This window comes from Lactuca saligna, chromosome 5 (genome assembly GCF_052625555.1).
Source record: "Lactuca saligna cultivar CGN05327 chromosome 5, ASM5262555v1, whole genome shotgun sequence".
NCBI classification, from domain to species: Eukaryota; Viridiplantae; Streptophyta; class Magnoliopsida; order Asterales; family Asteraceae; genus Lactuca; species Lactuca saligna.
The window spans coordinates 186,540,367-186,563,715 of NC_136421.1; the positions used below are offsets into that span (position 1 = coordinate 186,540,367).

General features: G+C 36.2%; 1 protein-coding gene across 1 annotated transcript; it reads right to left on the reverse strand.

Annotated features, from left to right (window-relative positions):
* Positions 1-19,935: 19,935 nt before the first annotated feature.
* On the reverse strand, positions 19,936-22,471 carry LOC144997937 (Endomembrane protein 70 protein family). The gene is made up of 2 exons (XM_078957799.1): positions 22,332-22,471; positions 19,936-22,080 (listed from the first exon to the last, which is right to left on the reverse strand). Exon 2 carries the CDS (start codon positions 22,067-22,069, stop codon positions 20,096-20,098), a length of 1,974 nt encoding a protein of 657 aa, XP_078813925.1. The 5' UTR covers positions 22,070-22,080; positions 22,332-22,471; the 3' UTR covers positions 19,936-20,095.
* Between the last annotated feature and the right edge of the window lie 878 nt (positions 22,472-23,349).

A 23,349-nucleotide genomic window follows, 5' to 3' on the forward strand; every position in this document is an offset into this window, starting at 1 on the left:
ATGTGTCGGGCCCGTTCAGGACTAAATTGATGTGTTCAATTAAGTTCTATGTCAGAAAAATCAGATGTCGGGAAACAAACTGTTGGAAATTGAGAATGATTATATTCCATGTCTTGGTCCATATGATATTTTGTAGAATAGCGGATTATATGATCCCTTATCTAAAGGATGCATCATTGACTAGGTCAGAGTTCGACAGCAGCTTTGAGAACTACGATTGCTAATCGGATTTTGAAGTTGCATTGGCAGTTATAGTTATTAAACTTATCCAAGTGGGAGACTGTTGGATTAGGTGTCTAAGCTCATAACTATAATTGGTATGTACTTGACCCGATAGCAGCATGGTCCTTTTGGTTTACCTTCACCATAGTAAGTTGATTGGATGGATTTTGAGAAAGAGAATGATAAATGGTTTATTAATATATTATAAGAATAATATATTAATCAAGAAATCCTATTATTTAATTAGTATTGCTCAAAAATTATTTTGGAATTAACTTAATGATCAAAAGAGACTAATTAATTGAACGGGGATTGATTATGTAAATCAATGATAGTTGTAGTTTTGGCTGATAGACCCTATTGATAAGGGGTGGACAAAAACTCTATGGGAGTCCATAAAGATTTCATCCCAGGCCTTTCATGTGGGGTCTATGGATTTCTTAGGGACTAAGCAAAGGAATTAGGGTTTCCAGATGAAAACCCCACTAGCAGCTCAACTATATAAGGACCCCTTGGCTATTGGTTCCGGCCCATATGCTTCATAAGAGAACCCCAGCCAAAATTGATAGCCTCCCTCCTCTCTCTCATTTTCATCCATTGCTAAGTGGTTTTTATGACTCCATTAGAGGTGCAACAATTAAGGAACTAAGCTCTTGAAGGTCAAGATCAAGCTATCAACAAGAAGGGTATTCTTTTATCTCTTATTTAATTTGTTAAATTTGAAAATTTATGCTAGATTAAGGTTCTTGCTTTGGAAAATTGATTTGCATGTATAACTTGAGAAAAACCTAGATCCAAAGAAAATAGGGTTGCATGTGCACCATAGGAATGTTTTAATGCTCAAAACCCATCAACATTCATCATCATTCAGATAGCATGGAAGGTGTTGTAAGACCGTGGTATAGTTGTAGCATTCACCAACATCCAGATAGTGTGGGAAATGTGGTAAGACTGTATGTGTGGCCCATAGCATTAACTAGTTGGCAGATAGAGTAGAGGTGTTGTAAGACTGCAGGGTGGCCGGTAGTAATCACTAGTTGGAAGATAGAGTAAAAATGTTGTAAGATTGCGGGGGTGGCCTGTAGCATTTGTTAGTTAGTTGTTGGTTTAGTGTTATAGTAAGACCGATAGGGTGGCCCATAGTATTCTCTAGTGGTCAGTTAGTATGGGAGTTTCGTAAGACCGTGGGGTGGCCCGTAGTATTCACTGATCCCTATTCGACAATGAGAATGTGACAAATTTGTGATTCACTTACAGATTCCTTCAAATGAATTAGACCAGGGCGGGTCAGCCGCACAAATGTGAGTAGGCCACAATATGTTCGGACTCAGGAAACGGTAGGTCGTTGGAGACCAGGCGTGATGTAAGACTACATTGGTTCTGGTAGCATTCATTTTTCTTATTAGATTCGATGGTGATAAGTAGTTGGACTATTTTGGTCGGGAAGATCAAAAGGAATATTGTAGCCATAAGTGGCAATATGGTTAGGTCAGATTTTAATAGTCGAAGTTCTCTTCGAAAGTCGCGTGGGGCGACTGTGAGGTTGCTCTTGGCTCAACAACCGGAAAGGAATTCGGTATTCCAGATAAGTTGGGGACCAGGGAGGTCTCGGTTGCCTTTGGAAAAAAGATAGGAGGCAGTGTGTTGCTTCGGACAGTAGTAGTGATTTAGGGATTCGTGTGTGTGGAGTAGCTTGATGATCGAAAGTGCTAAGTCACTTGTAGTGGGATTAAATAATCACAGAGTAATTGGTTTGACCCTGTTTCGCAGCTCTTGTTTGAGTCTAACCATTGCAGGGATGATTCTTCTACTCAAAGGATTATGTGAGCCTTGTGTCAAGTATAAGTTCTCTACAATTGATTATGGTCAATGATTTTGTTTCTAATGGTAGCATCGAGATAACCAAGGTTGTAAGTGTACATTTGGACGATCACTCGAGAAATATTAAGCATGGTAAAGCTCGGCATGGGTGGTCTGTCAGGAAGTCAGACCAATGCAGATTTTTGGTCTCAGTTGTCTTGAGAAGATTGTCTTACGCATAGAATCACCTGTTGTGTTCCTCAGATCAGTTGTTTGGATATGGGTGTTAGTAAGGAGCAATTTCGAGGACGAAATCGACTTTAAGTGGGGGAGAGTTGTAACACCCGGTTTCGAAATGATTTCTTATTCGAGGCCATGGCCCGAAGAACGGTCATCATAAGTATTAGGCCTTTAAAAAGATAAGATTTAGACCCACTTAGATGTGGGTAATGTAGATATGTGAGCCAATAGTTCGGTTTGTACTTTGGAGTCAAAGGGAAAAATGGGAATGTAGTGTTTTCAAACTTCTTTTATGAATTATGGATTTTTGTTTAATATGTTTGAACTCAATAGTAATTATATAGGGTTATATAGCTCCTCGATACCTTTCCATGGATATAAAGAACATCGAAAATGGAGTTAGAACGAAGAAGTTATGACCGTTCGAAGTTTAGGTGGTTTTGGGCCAAGCTGGGTACGTTAGGCATACAAAATGGTGTACGATGGGCATACTAATGGAATACTCAGTACTTTGGGCATACCAGGAGGACGTTGGGGCGTACACAATCAGTGCCCAAACCCTGTTTTCATGGTTTAAGCCCTATTTAAGCATCTTAACTCCCCCAAACCCACTCCATTCTCAGCCTCCACCCCTCCGACACCCATTTCATGAAACCCTAACCTTATATGAGCCTTGTGAGCTAAAAGAAGGTGATTTTGAGTGCTTTGGAGTATGCATGATGCACCTTAGAGAAAAAGGGAATTCTTGTAGAAGTGTTGTTTGCATTGGAGCTTGTAGATCTAGACTTTGTTCACCTTGATCTATCTTCTAGAGTTATAAAGTTTGAATCTTGATGATGCATTTGTTAGATCTAGCTAGTTTTTGGATGTTATGATCTTTTGGTCATTTTAGTGCATAAAGTTTAGATCTTGAAAGTTTTTGACTTTGTTATGGATAAAGTTGGAAACTTTATCCATCTAAACATCATTGTGATTCAGATCTGAAGGTTGGAGACTTGGACTTAATGGATTAAGTTGAAAAATATGCACTTTTGGTCCCATTTGATACTTAAAGGCTAGATCTTGGTGGTTTGGACCATTCTAATGGACAAAGTTAGAAACTTTATCCATTATGGAGCTTTTAGGATCCATAAAAATGTAATCTTGATCCTTGTATACCTTCCATGAGAGTGTTATGATGTTTTAATGGATTGATAAGTTAAGGTTTTAGCTTTTGAACCTTTTTCTAGATATGGAAAGTCATAAAGGCGGAAATTTATCACTTAGAATGATGTTGTGGGACTAGATCTGAGTGTTGGATAAATGGAATTAAAAGATTAAGCACTTAATGGAAAAGTTCCATTTGGTCGGGTATGTCGGGCGTAACTTCGAGAACACTGCGCGTACTCGTATAGGGTCCCGATTCTGGTTGGTAAGTACGCCATGTGTACGAGTTAAGTACGATGGGCATACTCAGCCTGAAGTTTGACTTGTTGACTTTGACTTCGTTGACTGAATGACTTTTGAACAAGTTTAACCTTGGGCCAAACTTGAGGGTTTTGGCCTATTAACTAAGATTTTATCTGGTTCTGGTATTGATAGCTCGGGAAGCTGACATGGTAGCAACTAGGGATTCTTTTAGGAAGCTTCTGCAATCGAGGTGAGTCTCCTTACTGTTTTTATGGATCGTAGGCACCAATGTCGTCCCTTTTGGTTTATGTATGGTAGGAAAACCCAGGGGTTAGCCATAGGCTTGATGTATGAAAGACCAGGAAAGGGCTCCTAGCATATTGTATGCTAATTAACTAAGTAGAGTAGTATGTATGCTAGTTGTCTTTGTGTTGCTTGAATGGAAGACTAGGAGGTGGCTCTTGGCACTTGTTTGTAAGACCAGGGAGTGGCCCCCGGCTTGGCAAGAAAGACCACGTGGCAGACCGTGGCATAATGGAAAGACTATGTATTGGCACATAGCATCTTTATTGATTATGATATATGTATGGCTCATGGTTATGTATGACAGTATGTGATTTATGTGTTGATATGCTAGATAGTATCCGATTGAAAGAGATCGAAAGGGTAGGCCAACACCCAAATATGCTAAGCAATATGTTGATATCTATATTGTGTGGTATTTGGGGAACCCGCTAAGCTTCGTGTTTACGGTTTTCAGGTTTGGTTTCAGATACCTCCAGTTTTCAAACAAAGGAGCTCGGGACGACCATAGCACATACACCTATGTTTTCTGCAATATGTATTTTCTGGAAATTAACTCTGATAAATGTCTTATTTGAAATGTTTTTCAATGTTTGAACCAAGTTACAAATGTGTTTTAGTTGTATTAAAAATAAAATTTTTGGTCATGAATTTTGGGGTGTTACGATCGCATTTTTAGAATGGACTTACCGAAAGGGTTTGATAGTGCTAATGGTCAATCTAAAAGTATTCTAAATGCAAGTGTAAAAAAACCCTTTTATTAATAGAATGTGAGTCTCATATTATCCATGAAAATTTCACATTCTCTTTATATTACGTTGGTCCAGCTCGTGTGATTAACCGGCACAACAATCTACTGTATAGTCGAGAATGATATGGAACTCACGAATCTCAAGCGTAACTTGAGTCGGGGACCATGTGATTTTGCATGATTAATTCACAATCTTTTTAATGTGAATCTTATGTTATCCATAAAAGTTTCACATTCTCTTTATAACTTGTTGATGAAGCTCGTGTGGTTAACCTAAACGTCAATTTGAGAGTATAGGTAGAGAATGATGTGGAACTGGCGAATCTTAAGCGTAACTTGAGTCGGGGACCATGCGATTTTATATGGTCATTTCACCATCTGTTCAGTTATCAATGGCGACTCTGTCGTTGAATATGAGATGAACATAATCTGAGATTAGCATGTCATTGATAGTCAATGAATCTCAAAGATCTAGGAATTTTGTGGTGATCGAAATTGGAAAAGGTCTTTGCCTACCTAAATAAGTTTATGGTGTGTTTACAGCATCGCTTTACACATCATGAAGCCAAATTTTGATCCTATCCTTATTAAATAATTTTGTTAAGGGTAATTATTTTCTAACGATAAGTAAAATAAACTATAATGGAATTGGTATTAAATGATGTCTATAACCTTATACACTAATATCTACTGCTATAAAACCTTTGAAAAGATTAGCTATGAGGATGAACAATCTTGTCAAATTTGTAGTTTAGAAATAGTTCTCATAAACGAAAAGAAAGATTCGGCCTTGGATAAAGCTCTTCCTAGGTTACTCCAAATATTGCATTCTAAAATGTTAGAAAGAGCAGTACCAAATGTACATTGTAAACTAACATATTGAAGTAAAATGGAATTTCCTTGAGTAAGAAGTTGACTAGGGTTAGTCAAATAGCTGACATGTACATATAATCCGTTCATTCTGATTTTGATATGAACAACTTGGAATGTCCATGAAGGAGTTGTGTCGCATGTTGAGGTCTCCTTTTGAAACTAACATGACCAATCATCGAAACTCAAACTTCAAAACACTCCCATATGTTTACTATCATGAATTGTAGTGTCAAGGTGAAGAAAGCCAATTTCCAATGGCTTAAAAGACGATTAGTGTTGGTATACCTAATCTAGACCCAAATACCTAGGACAAAGGAAGGGTTATTCTGAGATATGTTCAGATAGCTATTTGTTTCCTAAATAAGAAAGGACTAAGAAAGCATACATGCCCAAAATATATATCTGAGGTGAAAGGACCAAAACATGAAGAATTTAAATTTAATCATGGATCACAAGCCCTTTTCTACTTTCCATAAGATCAAAAGATAACTAGTTCTCCTATGTTTGTTGTTCAATCCAATATATGGATTTATAATGCCAGTAGAAAGAACTAGGCGATTAAGAGAAAGAATCAGCATCTACAGTTCTTATGGATATTCCGTAACATCCAGTTGTACCCTGTAGTTTGAAATTTGAATCTTCAACAATGGTTGAGATGAAGCATCATCAGTTGTTTGAGAAGGATCAACATGAGCAGTTTCTGCCATTGTTAGGGTTTGAAGGTTAAAGAGAAAAGATAAGTATAAGGAAAGAGAATTAAGGAAAATCTTCAACCAGAATACGTAAAGTTTGAAAGTGGAACCCCCAAAATACTTTTATACCTAGTTGTTAATTTGAATTTGAAGCGGTTAGCAATAATTTCATGCCACGTGTACCCTTGAAAACTTGACTGGTTTCCATAAAACTCGTTACGCCTTAAAACTGATGAGCACTTTTTCCTTGAAAATTGTGAGGCAACCAAACCTTCACATCAATCAATCGTTTTGCATGCCCCAATAGGATAAGAACCATTACAAAACCTTCATTATGAGGCTGGGATCATTCACTTTTGGGTTAGAAACCAGACTTTCAAAATCTAGGTTTGCGTTAGTAATACCCAAGACCTCGAGGATTTCGGTGCTAATGTGTGCCAATGAAATAGTTGGAACCAGGATTAAATAAATGTGCGAATGGTGACATCAAATAATCATTTTATGGAAAAGCAGATGGATCCTATGAAAAGATCACTTCATTCAATATCAAGAGAGATATCGAACTACTTGTGTGGTATCCCGTGAATTACAATCGAATACTTGTAGAGAGGTATGAAATGGATTCTCTTAGATAAGCTTCGAAGGAGGCACAATCTTGCTCATGATCACAACCCAACATAAGTGTGAATTCAATGATCATAATTACTTGTATAACCCGTGTAGTCAGTGACAAGCGAAGGTTAGAAAAATTTGTAAATGACGAAGAAATGAATTGATATTCAGATGAAAATCATATTTCAAAATATAATAAGTGTTGGATCCTATTGGGCAAAATTTTCTTAGGATAAGATCATTTTATCAAGACCACTCAAAGAAAAAGAAATATGATTTTGAATTTCAAATAAAGGTATAGAAACAATTGTTTCATTAAAATCTTGAACATAAAGTTCACCGTCAATTCCTATAATGGTTAGGAATTTTGGGTTTCACCAGCATCATGGTCTCATGAATCAGTATCATTAACATAGACGTGTGCAGTATCTACATTCTGATTGGTTTCTACCAGAGATGTCGAGATTACGCAAGTAAAGTGTGTGTTTCGTGAAGAATTAAGTTAGATAAAAAAAATATTGTTAAAGAAAACAATGTTGTACCTCTGCAAATAATATGGACATTGAAGAAATCTCTTTACTCAAAATAAGAAGAGAAAGGTAGTTCATCGACTAATGTGAATATATCCTAATTGAGAAGGAACCCTCTTAGTGAGTGATTCATTAAGGCTTCGACATACATTGAGTCTTTGAGGCTTAGATCGACATACATCATCATGCTTCAAGGGACACCTAACTAATGCATAGAGTCAAAATTATACCTATCCACAGTAACCATGTAATGACCACCAGAATATGTTGATAGAGGTACAAATAAAATTGTTAAACACACAAAACAACTAAAAAATACTTTTGGATTTTTGTTGTTGAAAGGAAAAAAAACGAAAATAAGAAAAAAAAATTGGAAATTTTGTTTGTGAAATGAAAAGACAAAAATAAGAAAATCTTTTTGGTCTTTTTGATGTATTAAAAATAAGAAAATGTTACCGCACAAACGAAGTGAAAGATATCGGCATCAAGATGTGATGCATCGACACAACAAGCATTCTTAGAAAATGAAGCGTAATATGAACCATTCAGAACCATTTCGAAAAAGATGCATGTTGAACGTTGAACAGTGAACAGTAACGTTTGATTCCGTCAATGATAACTCGACTCCTCTTGATTGTATACTATGTCAGCAAGTTGATATGTTGTCTTTCCAAAGTGAACATCCATCTTCCCATCCTCGACGTGATCTTTGATAAAATGATATCAAAGTGCAATATGTTTGGTCTTCGAATGTTGTAGATTACTATAGTAGATGCGTATGGCACTTTCTGAATCGCAATACAATTGAATCTTCTTCATGTTGATTGCATAATCATGAAGTTGGCTTTGTATCCATATCACTTGAGAAGCACAAGCTACATCAACAACATATTCAGCTTCTGCTGTAGAAATCGAAACACATGTTTGTTTCTTCGATTGCCAGCTCACAAGCTTCCCATCCAAAAGTTAACATCCACCATAAGTGCTTTTCTCATCGAGTTGACAACCACCAAGATCTACATCGGAATAAGATTGAACAAAGAAACCAGTCTTCCAAGGATAAAATAAACCCAACGATACAGTTCCTTTCAAGTAACAAAAGATATTCTTGACGGCTGTTAAATGAGGTTCTCTGGGATTCGACTGATACCTAGCACAAATGCAAACAACAAACATTAAATCAGGTCTACTAGCAGTTAAGTATAGTAATGAACCGATTATGCTCTTGTACAATGTTATGTCGATAAAAGGCTTGTCCAACGAAGGTCCTAAGCATGTGCCAACAGCCATCAGTACTTTCAATTTTTAACTATTCATCATACCAAATTTCTCAAGCAAATTTCAAGAATACTTTTCTTGATTTATAAAACTCCCATCCCTACTTTGACGAATATTTAATCCTATAAAATTATTTACCTCACCCATCATGCTAATTTCAAATTGGAATTTCATCATATTCTCGAATTCTCTAGATAAAAAAGGATCAGTTGAGCCAAAAATAATATCATCTATATAAATTTAAACAAGCATCAAATGATCCCCCACTTTCAATTGAAATAGAGTGGGATCAATAGATCCTTGTTTAAAATTTGAGAGTTTTAGAAAATTTGTAAGAGTTACGTACCAAGCTCTTGGTGCTTGTTTTAATCTATAGACCGCTTTATCGAAAATATAGAAATGATCAGGGTATTTATCATTTACAAAACTTGGTGTTTGTTCAACATACACAGTCTCTTCGAGTACACCGTTAAAAAGTGCACTTGACATCCATTTGATAAACGTCAAAGTCCTTATGTGTTGCATATGCAATAAATATTCGAACAGCCTTGAGTCTCGCGACAGGGGAAAAGTTTTCATCATAATCAACACATTCTTGTTGCGAATATCCCTTTACAAACAATTTTGCTTTATTTCAAACCACATTTCCTTCCTTATCAGTTTTATTTTTAAAAATCCATTTTAAGCCTATAACTGATACATCCTCAGGTTTTGGAACAAGTCTCCAAACCTTATTTCTTTCAAATTCAGCAAGTTCAGATTGCAAGGAAAGAATCTAGTCGGGATCTTCCAAAAGCAGCCTTAACGGATTTTGGTTCGAATTACGAAATAAAGACATGAAACATGCAAAATTCTTAGTGAACATTAAGTACCTCATTCTTTGCACGAAGTTGAGCTCTTGTCAAAACTCTAGTTTGAGGATTGCCCAAAATTTGTTCTTGTGGATGATTTTTTGTCCAACTATCAAGCGGTGAATATGCAGGATCAAAATCCAAAGGTGCGTCTTCGAACATTTCTTTTGTTTCAGATCCCTCACCTGCATTCGACACATTATAAGACATATCTTGAAAAACATTAGCTTAAGCTAAAGTGTTTGGTATTGATCTATCCCCCCCCCCCCCCTCAACAATAGGATCAATATTATGATTCTCCCCATCGACATCTTCACTTGTACGAACACACTCCCCCTTGAATTAAATGCTCCCCCTCAATGATTGGTATTGAATTTAAGTGTTCCCCCTCCAATTGGTCACCTTGTAACACTGGGTGAGATTGGACATGTATAGGAGAATTCGTTGTGGATTGTGAAATATCATCATCCTGAGTTATAGTTGAATCATCAGAATGTTTCAAAACTTCAGGAATCTGATTGTCTGCAGCATGTACTTCTGAATCAATATCATTTTCAGGAAAACCAGAAAATAAGTCATAATCAAAATCGAAAGAATTTGAAATTAATGATTCATTAGAAGTTTCGTTAAGAATAGGCTTCTGTTCGAAAGTCTTTTCGACACGTTTAACAAAATAATCATCGAAATTTAGATTGAATTTTTCTTCAATCTTCTTTTTTTGCTTATTCAACACCCTATATGCAACAGAATTATGTGAATATCCCAAGAATATCCCCTCATAAGCTTTTGACTGAAATTTTGAAAGGTTACCCTTGAGATTCATAATAAAGCGCCTGCAACCGAAAACATGGAAAATTTTCACATTTGTTTTTCGATTATAAATGATTTCATAAGGAATGATGTTAAACATCGATGAATAAAAGATCGATTTTGTGTGAAACACGTTGTCAAAACGGCTTCAGCCCACAATTATTGAGGTAGATTTGCATATGTGAGCATCGTCCTTGCTGCTTCGCACAATGATCTATTCCACCTTTCGACAACACCATTTTGTTGTGGTGTGCAAGCAGATGAAAAATTATGTGTTATTCCAAGATCAGTCAGAAATGAATCAACAACTCAATTCTTGAATTTTATGTCATTGTCACGTTTGGTCTTTCTCACTTTCTTTCACAAAATGACTTCGATATCCTTAATGAAATCGATCATTACTTGAGCAGTTTCAGACTTCTATCGAAGAAAATAAACCCAAGTGAACCTTGAAAAGTCATCAACAATGACCAATATGTACCACTTTTTGTTAAGAGTCTCAACAGTCGAAGGTCCCCAAAGGTCAATGTGAACAAGTTCAAGAGGTCCGATGATCTTCGAATCGATGAAAATGGGATGACCTTGACGATGTTGCTTCCCTTGTTCGCATGTTGCACATAATGAATCATTATCAAACTTTAAAATGGGTAAGCCTTGAACAAGATCATTTACCACCAATTTGTTTAAATTTTTGAAATTCAAGTGAGAAAGTTTGCGATGCCATAGCTAGCTTAAATCAGATGAAGCCTTCGAAAGCAAGCGTACAGAAGAAACACCAACAATTGGCTTGATGTCAAGAGTGAACATATCTCCTTTTCTTTTCGACATGACCAACACTTCTTTGGTTTCTTTATTTGAAATGATACTTCCTTCTTCATCGAAGGCTACTTGATTACCAGTGCCCACAACAAGTTGCAAGACATTTATCAAGTTGTAGTAAAGACCTTCAACATATGCCACTTGATTAACCATGAACTTTCCATTCATTTCTTTTTCATATCCTTTAAAATTGTATTAATGATTATTCCAAATTTAACCGCACCAACATTTTCCATGCTTCGATAATCTCGCAAGTTTTCCTTTCTTCCAGTCATGTGACTTGAACAACCACTATCAATGTACCAATGTTCATCGTATGTCTCATCACATAAAACCTGAATCAATGGAAAATTTTAGGTTCCCAAGGCTTTTTGTGTCCTTGGTTATTAGATTGAAATGTATTATGAAACGAAGATCCTAATACCAAATTATGAATTTTAGATTTCAAACTATCGATTAAGTCAACTTCCATAGACTTAGGTATTGAAATGAAATCATTCAATGGTTTAAAGTCGATACTGACTTTCCCTTTCCTATAAACATTTTGTTTCTCTTCAACCTTTGTTTTGGGAACAACTTTCCACTTTTGAACTAATGGATTCAATTCTCTTGATGAAGAACTACCATTTGAAGAATCATTCAAGTAGCTTTCATAAGCATGCTTGATTTCTTCCTGAGAAAACTTTCTAGATTGATAGGGCTTCGCTTTGCCTTCAATCCGGTGATTAATATTCATCACATTAGATTTCCATTTGATAGACGAAGCTTTAACTTGCTACTTCGAAACAGGATTAGGTAAGTAAGGTTGTTTTGGTTTGAAAGGTCCGTTTCCTTTTCCATTGACTTCCAACGTTTCAAAATTTTGTCTTGGGAATCTCGGACTTGCAACTAGTTGGTAATGGCTTTGAAAATGTTTGTTATAACCGATAGATGTTCGCTTAAGAACTTGTTGACCATTCAAAAATTGTCTTTGACTTTGAAACTGGTGATAAGTCCTTTGTTTATTTGATTTATAACCATTTCCATGAAAATTATTTTGTGAAAAGCTTTTATTTGGATGATTATGAGGAAAATTCCTTTTTGATTGGTTTTTTAAAAAAAAATCTCATTTCTTGATTTTTGAACATTCAGTTTTTTAATTGGACTTGAAACATTGGAATTACTCTTTGGAAAATCTTTTTGTTTTAGAGTGGGTTTGTTGTTAACAAAAGAATTGTTTTGTGGTAAGGTCTGAACTTGATCAGTCACTTTCTGAACAGAATATTTTTGAAAACGATCTTTTGTTTCTTCAAAGACTTGACATTTTCCAATAAACCTTATTTCGAGCTTTTGACATCGAAATGTCTTCTTCTTTGGAAACTTTGTGAATTTAATCATTGAAAATTTGAACTTTAGTCTTTTGATTTAGAGAAACAGGTTCATTTGTTTGTTTGTTATCAGTTACTTTTTCTTTCTTTACTTCCAAAATTCTTTTTGGTTTCTGTCTTCGAAAAGTGGATGAGTTTTTGTTAAGATTGTTATCGACGGTACTTTGATTTGAGAAAAAACCTTCTTTCGAAACTGCATTGTTGTCCTCAACAACAATTTTGTTGATCTCAGGTTTTATTGTCTCACCATTTCCTGAATTAACAAACACTTGATTTGGAAAGACAACATCATCTATGCATTTGAAGTTTGCATAACGACAGAGTTTGATTCGAGATAATGAGGACCTTTTTCCTTCATTACCTTTTCCAATTTCTTTGTATCCTCATACACTTGATCAACAACAACTCTTTGAATAGTTGTTTCACTCAGAACAACTTCGTCATCGTCATCACTATCGTTTTCACTATCTTTGATAGTCACATGATCATAGTCACAAACTTCCGATGATAAGGGTTAGTCAGGATCAACTTTAACCAAAGAATCATCAAAATTTTCTTTACCCCTGTTTATCTAAGTGACATTAATGACAGATAACTAAGAACAATCAACAACTCCCTCAGCCTCACTTTCACAGATATTGTCAGAATCATCTTCGATATCAGTGAAATTGTTTTGAGAGTTGGATGTCGGATTCTCATTCTTTTTCAAAATGTTTATTTGTTCGTTTTTGGTCAAGGTCTCATTCATAATATTAACTAGATCATTTGCATCTAAACAATCATCAATCTTAACAATACCATACGCATATAAGTCATTTGGGACCTTTTCAAACTCAGAAATCTTTTTTTTCACAGTCATAGGAAGTCGAATCTATCTTTTCCATTTCGAATGTCAAGAAGGGCAAAAGTTTCTTATGTTGTTATTTACTTATGTCCAATGAATGATGCAAATCAGTCAACTTAGCATAAAGTCTCTTAGTTGAATTACAATATATGTTTTGTTGTTTTAGCTAGAATACAATTGTCTATTCTCAAACCATCCCTATCACAAGAAACATTCTTTAATTCCAACTCTAAATGATCTATTCTACTTCGCTTCGACTCCAATCTTTTCTGAGACTCTAGTAGTAAAGATTGTGATTTTCCAGCGTCACTACTAACAGAAATAATCATGTCATTAACATAAGATACAGTGCCATCGAAGTCAGATAGAATAGCATTTATGAACTGAATGGAATTTCAAAGCATTCAAGAAGATAATGTACCTTTGAAGTTATTAGAGACTTGTCAACACTTGCAGAAATGAAGCATTTGCCTGTCACCTTCTCCTTCTCTTCGTTTTCTTCCTCATATTGTGCAAACATGTCTCCATGCATGGGGTTTTGCATTTCCTCATCATCTGATCCAGATGACCAGATTTGGTAAGTTCCATCCCTTTGCCACTTCCTCTAGCCACCAAAGACATTCCCTTCGATCTCGTCTCACCTCTTCTAGCCTCTCCACATAGTAGGTTTCGTCCTTCACTTTCTCTTTCTTCTCTTCTTTCTTCCTCAACATACAGTCGATTCCCATATGGTTCGCACCATTGCAGTAATGACAATCGAAACCAGAATCACCCTTCAACTTCTTTTCTGGCTTCTCAATGTAACGACCCAAAAATCAAGGGTAAAAATTTCATTTTTAATACAACCTAAAATAAATATCATTTATTCCAAACATTTCAAATCATCATTAAGTAAAACATTTATCAGAGTTCATCCCAAAATCATTCATTGTGGAAATCATAGGTGTGTGCGCTGCAATCAATCCGAGCCCTTCCTTTCCAAAACGATGATACCTGAAACAATAAACAAAACCTGTAAGCACGAAGCTTAGTGAGTTTCCCAGAGCTTACCATACACACAATTCACATAACACATATCTTGATAGCTATAAAAACTACTTGTATCACATAAGCCATGCATACATAAAACCTAGGAAAGCCATGGGCTACCCCACATGGTCTTACTTCCAATGCCATGGGCTACCCCACATGGTCTTTACTTGGACTGCCATGGGGCTATCCCACATGGTCTTACACCCAAGGCCATGGGCTACCCCACATGGTCTTTACTTGGACTGCCATGGGCTACCCCACATGGTCTTACACCCAAGGCCATGGGCTACCCCACATGGTCTTTACTTGGACTGCCATAGGCTACCCGACATGGTCTTACACCCAAGGCCACGGGCTCCCCCGGGGTCTTCATGCAAAACATACGATCACAATACATATCAAGACATAGATTAATTACACATATATCATAAACACATAGTGGGCCGGCCTTGGTACCGTAGACCCATGGGTATGGTGAGAAGACTCACCTCGAATGCAGAAGCTTCCTGAGGAAATCCTTAGCTGCTGCCCCCACCAGTTACCCAAGCTGCCACTACCGATCAATATTCCCAAGTTAGTGATTGGGCCCCATGCCATAATCCTTAATCCGAGCATGGGGTAAAATGACTATTTTACCCCTGGCCCAATATGATCCACAACTAAGGGTCTAAACCCAAAACAAGGCCCAACATTATAATGTCCATAAAATCATCAATGGCCCAATTTTCCAAATTGGGCCCAGACCTTTCCAATGGACCTTATACTAAAGCCCAATACTTTCCTTAGTCAATAATCCTGAACCAAAGGGCCCACGAAGGCGCACAACAACCTAGTCCAAGAATTTGCCCAAACCGAGGCCCAAAAATGTGAAGTCCGTTTCTATATTGGGCCACAAGGCCCAATAGGCCCGACTATTCCATTTTTGGCCGAAAGATGCATTTAGGCCCAAATATCAACAAATCCAGGCCCAAAACCATTAGGGCCTAAAGGTCCGAAGTCCACAAAGGCCCAAGCCCTTCTGAGAGCATACGCCCAGTGTACCTCTTCTGTACGCTTAGCGTACTGAGCAAATGGGTTGTACGCGCAGCGTGCTACATAGTACGCCCAGCGTACAAGTAGCTCATGCACAACATCCATTAAGTGCTTAATACTTGATCCAATAAGTCCAAATTATAGATCTGAGCTATATTTAACATCTAAACCCATAAAGTCACTAACTTGGTGACTTTGCATGCCCCAAACAAACCCAAACTCCAAAAAATGACATTCTACTTCCATAAAAGTGATCCTAACTCAAGCATGAACCCATTAAGACCATCAAGATTGCAACATTCTGCCTTAGGGACTCAAATGGCATCAAGGGTGGCAACCCCAAGCCTAAAAACATATTCGAACCCATAAAGCTCCATTCTTGGGACCAAAAGATCCAAAATCTCAACATAGAAGATCTAAGCATTCAATGGTCAAGTTCAGAACTTTATACCTTCATTAAGCTGAGAATGAGTCCTAAAAGCCAGATCCACAAGGTCCTCCTTGATTCCCACCCTTGCATCAAACTCCAACTTCTTGAAAATGGGTTAAACACCCCAAAAATGGACTTCGTAAGCTCAAAATGCCACCATGGATGCTATAAGACGATTTCTAATGTTTATAGGGGTGGAGGCTGAAGATGATAGGGTTTGGTTATGAAATAAGGGGTTTAAATAGGGTCCACGACCCTAAAATAGGGTTCTAATCAGACAGAATTACGCCCATCGTACTCCACGGAACTTTCGCGACCACTCCTGGTCATTTCTCCCAGCGTATTCCAAATTACGCCTAGCGTAATCCCTAAGCCTGAAACTGCTAAACTTCCGAAAGCCATAACTTCTTCGTTATAAATCCGTTTTCAACGATCCTTATATCCACGGAAAGGTGACGAGAAGCTCTACACTTCTAACAAATCAAATTTTCCGTAAGACCTTCCGAACAAAAATCGATTATCCATAAAAGCCCGAACTGACACTTTACCATATTACCCCTAGGCTCCAAAACACAACTCGAACACCCGAAACACTCCTAATACATCACTCGCACCCAAATGGGCCTAGATATTACCTTTTCTAGAGCCATACTCCTTATGAAGACCAACCTTCAGCCCACAACCTTAGACTAGAAGTCAATTCAAAACAGAGTGTTACACTCAACGTCAGTCTTGATTTCTTTCTTCTCCTCCTTTCCCTTTTCACACTCTTCCCATATGAGTTTCCTTTGGAATCACCTACTTTAAACTTCAGATTAAATGGCTTTTTGTAAAAGTTCTTCACTTTATTATTCGAATAAAATGACACCACTTCGTCATCCGAGTTCATGATGAATCCTTCATTATCAGAACTTTCATTCTTAGCAGGCTCAACCTCAATTTCTTTCACAGACACCTTCGACACTAAAGCGAGAGGACCTCCCATGCTCATTTTCGATTCTTCAGCTATTTCATTAATCTCATTTTCATGAGCTTTCAAAACATTGTAAATATCACCCAAAGAGTACTTGTTAAAGCTTTGTTGAGTCTTAATCATAAGACTGATATTTCGCCATTCTTTGCGAAGTTCCATCAGAAAGGTCAAGTTGAATTCAAGAGTTGAGCGATTGACTCCATATCGACTGCATTTAAAAATTAATTAATTCATTAAGATGATCATAGTAGAGTTCAATATTTTCACCATATTTTTGTCTGAATTCTCCTAACTCAAGCAGACATTGCTTAACAGAGCTCTCCTTCGTCTTCTCACTCCCTTGATACTTATCTTTCAAAGTTTCCCAAATTTCTTTAGTTGTTGTGCATCCACATACATAGTTGTAAACTATTGGTGAAAGAGCACCATGTAATTCACGCATACATCTCTTGTCATTAGCTTTGTGTTTGTTAGTTTGAGTAGTTACATCAGCGAATGAACCAACATTTCCAATTTCTGCAAGCATAGAAGGACGAAAGTTTCCACTCTTGACACACCGCCATAGATCTTCAACTATCCCAGTCAGATAATCATCCATCCTATCAGCCCAATGTTCATAGTATTCAATGATGAGCATCGTAATTTTGGTTGATGATCCAAGAAGATGAGAAAATCACGTCATAGTGTTCATAGTGAAGTTTGCCATTGTTGTACGAAATAGAATAGTGAAAAGCTTCAAAAATTGGAATCTGAGGAACAAATCTTTATGAAAAAGATCAGAGAATACTTGATTGAACAAACTGAACACGGAATCAAAGTAAATCTAATGATTAGATCAGGTTTTTAGATCAAAAATGCGGAAAACTTTTGGAATCAGAAGTTGCGATTCAAAACCTTTTGATAGCGAGAGAAAACCCATAAATTACTAGATAGAATCCTGCTCTGATACCATATGTAGTTTGAATAAATCGAGTAAAGTGAACAAAATCAGAGTACAAATCTTAATCAAGAACACAGAAGGTAAATAAGATTTGTTTGGCTCTATTATCACTTCAAAGAGTACAGGAATGAGAGAGTAAAGTGCACTGGTGATACACTCGTTGCCCTTACCCTAGTACCTATCCATATATATAGGAACCAATGAAGTGGACAAAAAGTACATAAGGACATAGACATGAAAGCTTCGAATCTAAGCTACCCTTAACAAATACATATATTCGAATCTAACATACAGACTTTGAATCCTATCAAGTTATAACAGACTTCAACACCTCACAACTAATATTCAAATCCAACACTTAGAATCTCTCTCTTACTTTATATTAATTCTATATTATTGAAGTTTGGTGTTGCTTTACAACTCCTTGACCAATTTGTTTGTGTGTTGCGTGATCACTGTCTATGAACTTGATAAAGATTTAGATATAGATTCAAATTAAGATGAAGAGTATGGGGTCGATGAAGAGACACCAAATAATGCTTTGTTTTGACATTTTTAATTGATAGAAAATTATGTATAGAATTTTTGTGAATGATGTTTTAGTTTTACCTTGTTTTATATTTGTATATGTTAAAATGAAAAAAATCATACAAGCTCGGCTCGGGCTTGTTTAACTTATATGAGGCTCGAGCTCGAGCTCGGTTCGATTCGAGCTTTCTTGTACTAAGCTCGGGTCGAGCTCGTAAAGAATCATACAAGCTCGGCTAGCTTTTTGTCTAACGTGTCTAAATAAGCTTAAGCTCAATTCGAACTTGTTAAGAAACTCGTTTACTAATACCCTAAAGCCCTAATTCCCCAAATATTTTTTATTTTAATATTTAAACATAAAAATAATTTATATTATATATAGGATCATTTAGGCTCGCGAACCTAATCGAACTTAATGACATACGCTCGAGCTCAAGCTTGTTTAATAAACGAGCTTAATAGTAAGCTCAAGCTCGGCTCGGGCTCTTTTAAAATCAGTTCCCGAGTTGAGCTTTTAAAGAGCTGATCCTCAGTAGCTCACTAGTAGTTTGATTTGTTTTAACCCCTAATCGGTATCAACATAACATATTTAGTATTTTTAATTAAAAATTTGGTTTAAACTATGTTGATTTATCAATGTTAGTAATTTGTTTTATAAATGGTTATCACATAAAACAAAATACTATTTTAACTATAATGGTTGTATTAATATTGGTGATTAAAGATAAATATTAAAATTGTTATTAATCTTATTTAGGTTTTAATGATCTTCTATTTTGTTAAAACAAACATATATTTTATAGATAGATTTTCACTTGCCATAATTGAATAGATGTTCCAAAGTACAATGTTGCAATCGGAAGAAATGGAAGCATATTGCTATTTATTGGATTAACACATTTTTGTGTCATTTGCAGGCTGAAGGTGTTTTTGAATCAATGCATACAACAGCCATGAAAAACATTTAAGGGATCAGTTGAATAATGATCTTGACTGATTAAAAAGCATGTTTATCTTTTGATCTGTGAAAATGTTCTCATTTTGATATAATTAACATAAATATTAACAACAACAGTATAATAAAATAAATTCTAATCATAAGCGGATTTCAAGTTTTCAATCTGCCTAAAAGGCTAAAATCTTATTGATTTTTAGGTTCAAGCCAAAGTTTGTATAGTCTGATGCAGGTAGACCCATTTGGTTATCCATAATTTGAGCTTAATAAAAGTTCAATAAGAATGACATACAAGAGAAATGATAGAGTTTAATCATCATTCAACTCTACACATAAAGAAAGTTTAATGGAATTATAATAGCCCTTAACTTTTTATTAAATAAAAAATCAGTTCTAAATGTTTCCCCCTCCTATGTGGCACTTCATTTATTTGAACCGGGACTCAATTTAGCATCAACGGTTAAAAACTGCAATTTTTTACTAGCCAAAAAAAGGTGAGAGACGACTAGCGTGGATTGTTGAACAAAAGACGTTGATGTTCTCATCCTCACTAAAAAATAATTTCAAAATGTTTGTCTAGTCTTTTAAAATACGTGATATAAAATTTCCACAAAGTTTATGTGACTAATAAAATTCAAACATCTAAATTCAAACATTAAACCAATTAAAAAAAAACAACGTAACATCAAATATAATCGCCCAAGAAATTCATACAATCGACTAACAAGAAATCCAAGATTACAAAACTACTTAACTAACACCAAAAACAAAACAAAAAACATATTCCCATTTCGCCCGAAATTCATCTAAAATCTTCCCAAATTTCAATCAAGCTTCACCGAAGAGAACAAGTAGTGAACGAACCAAAAAGACGAAAGTAACCCCACAGTCCCCGTTGCAAGCATAATCGCTATAACCATGAACAACGAGTAACCCAAATAAAGGGTAGCCGAAACGGGCCCACTTAAGCTCTTCAAATCAAACACAAGATAGTTTATCGAATACAAGAAAATGTATAACGCCACCGATCCCGAAGCAAAAAACGACTTCCACCACCACCTCCAATCCTCCACACACAAATGCATGTAAGTCAAAACCAATGACACCTCAGCACACACCACCACAAGAAGAATCAACACGATGAATAAAAACCCGAACACGTAATAAACCCGACCCATCCAAATGCTCGACATGATGAAGAAAAGCTCGATGAAAAGAGTCCCGAATGGGAGAGTTCCGGCGCCGAGAACGAGGAGCCAAGAAGGGTATTTTTGGGCCGGGATTTCCCGAGGGATTTGATTGGTTCGAACCGGGTATTCGATGTGTGGTGCTTTAGCACCGAAGTATCCACCGACGAGTGTTAATGGAACAGATACGCAAAACCAGAGAAGAATCAAGATGACGAAGAGAGAAAACGGAATTGCTCCGGTGCTATGAGAACCCCAAAGAAGGAAATTTAAGATGAAAAGGATGAAGAACGCGATACCCGGGAAAAAGCAGGCGACTTTCCAGCAAACGGACGCCCATCCTTTCTGATCGCCGGAGGAAATCGTTCTCCAGAGACGAACGGCGACATATCCGGCTAAGATTCCGAGAACCATGTAGAAGAATAGCATTCCGGTGAGGAGAGTGCCGCGGGACGCCGGAGACATGAACCCTAGCGCTGCGAACAAGATTGTGACCATCGCCATTCCGAGAATCTGAACGCCGTCGCCGACCATTACACAGAGGAGCGCCGGGTAGGTTGGGATGCGAAAGACATCGCTGACGACAAGTTTCCAACCTGATAACTCTTCGTTCATCTGGGCTTGTGCTTCTTTGTCGAGCTCTTCGTAATGAGTCAAATCCCGGCGAACAGTTCTTAAGAATATCACAAGCACGATTCCCGCCAAGAAAGTGATGACCATTAATGAATTCAGGATTGAAAACCAGTGGACTTTTGCTCCTTCCATTTTCAAATAAGCATCCCATCTTGATGGCCATTTGATATCACTTTCAACGAATGAAACTTCATATGAAAATGCCACGGGTTCGTTTTCCTTTATAGCCATGGTTACAGTGTTGGATTCGCAAGCAATCGTGGAAGGGTATTTTTCGTACATTTTCAAGTTCTTTAAAGACTGGGCATTGTGTTGAACACTACAAGGAGTGACCTCGAATCCGACCACAATATACCCCGGAATGTCTGATTCCGGTTTGTTAACCGATGGAATCACTTCAGCTGCATCCCCTGTCCCCATAACGCTTGCAACATTTGTTTCTTCGTATTTGTGAACAAGAACTGTGAATTTTAAGTGATTGAAGACGTAATATGTATCTTGAACTTTGATTCCAAGAGGATACCCTGTCCATCTCACCAAGAAGTTATCCTTTCTAGTGTAACGAATTGCAGGCAAATTGTCGAGGATCACATTGACTTGATACATTTCGTCGATTCTACTTGTTAACAGTTTGAATTCCTCGCTTGATAAGGGTTTTGTTTGACAGAGGAAGATTTCAGTTTGGTTAGCGTGCATTTTGAACTTATAAGGGGAGTTTTCGATTCTATCTCCCATTAGAAGCTCACCGAGATTCTCAGCGCTATCTTTAACACCTTCTGGAGGCTTGCAGAAGGGTAAACTGTAGTAACTAAAAGGGATTTCAGTATCAATTGAAGTCAATGAGTTGACTTTCACAGATAATTGATCGCCTACAACGTATTTGTGAGGGTAGCTACCAGGGAGGTAATATCCATGACCTAATTGAGAGATCACGCAGATCAACAAACTCCAGATCTTGAATTTTTCGAAAATTTTCATTTTCGTCAGATCTGAAAAACCTCAATTCGCAAAATGCTAGAATCAGTATAATTTCAATGTAGATTGCAACATATTATCAAATTTAGTCATGAATCGTGGTAAGAATCAAGGAAAAACATTACAAATTTACAATATCATCGTAATCGGTGATTGAATAAGCATGAACAAATAATCTAAACGAGAAATTGAAACAACATAAGCACACACACGTTTAGTTTCTATGAATGTGATTGGGAAAGAAATTAGTTTAGATCCAACTGACCTTATGATGATATCTGTTGAATCGAATTGAATTGAGGGAAGGACAGTTGCTTCCCTCTTTGCTGCTGCGACGGCTTGTGGCAGAGATTTGTGGTGGGAGAGATGAAAGAGGGGAAGAAGTTATAGACGACGATTTGTCAATGTGAAATTTCGTCGGTGATCTTGGAGAAAATATTGGGTGAAGGGTCAAACTCAATTACATTGTTTGAAAAATGTGATGTGGATTCTTTAACACACTATTAAAAGTAAAGGCTTTGGATGATTACATGCTAAGCATAATGTTTATAGATTCGAAAAGGTTAAAAAGAGCGTGGAAATTCATTTTGTAATACAAGATTTGTACTTTTTGTTGGAGAAGCTCGTGATTTTTTATTTGATATGTAACTGATTATGCATATCTAATAAAATAGGCGGAAAGTTTAATCAATGATAAAAAAAGAAACATAATTATTTTCATAAAATAAACATACTTTATAGAATAATAAAACTTGTGAAATTCACAAATTTCTTGAAATTATATAATTTCTATAAAAAAAATCAATAACCTTCTAAAATATACAGTGATGATGAATTGTAAAAAAATCATGTGAAAAAACCATTAACTAAATTAATTTTGTGAAATTATTATAAATAAAAATTCAAATTTGCTTATCTTATCATAAAAAATGGTTACAAAACCAATTTTGTTAATCAGTTGTCAAAAAATAACTATACTTGATCTTTTTTCTTTTGTATGTCATATATATTTCACAATTAGTTATAACTCGTCGGTACAATGAAGGAATATTTTAAAAACAATTTTAATTAAATTATAACTTAATTATAAAGAATTAATAATAAAATCTTACTAATTAATAAATGTATATATTTTGTTAATAATATGATAATGACATAAATATTGGTTGAAAATACAAAAAGACAGTGGTTTGAATATCTAATTGATATTTTTATATTTGTGGATAAACTACAAAATTATAATTTTAAAGAATGCAATATAAATTATAAAAAAAAATTAAATA

Excerpts from the sequence above, each read along its gene's own strand:
- LOC144997937 (XM_078957799.1), bottom strand. The coding sequence starts at position 22,069 with ATGAAAATTTTCGAAAAATTCAAGATCTGGAGTTTGTTGATCTGCGTG.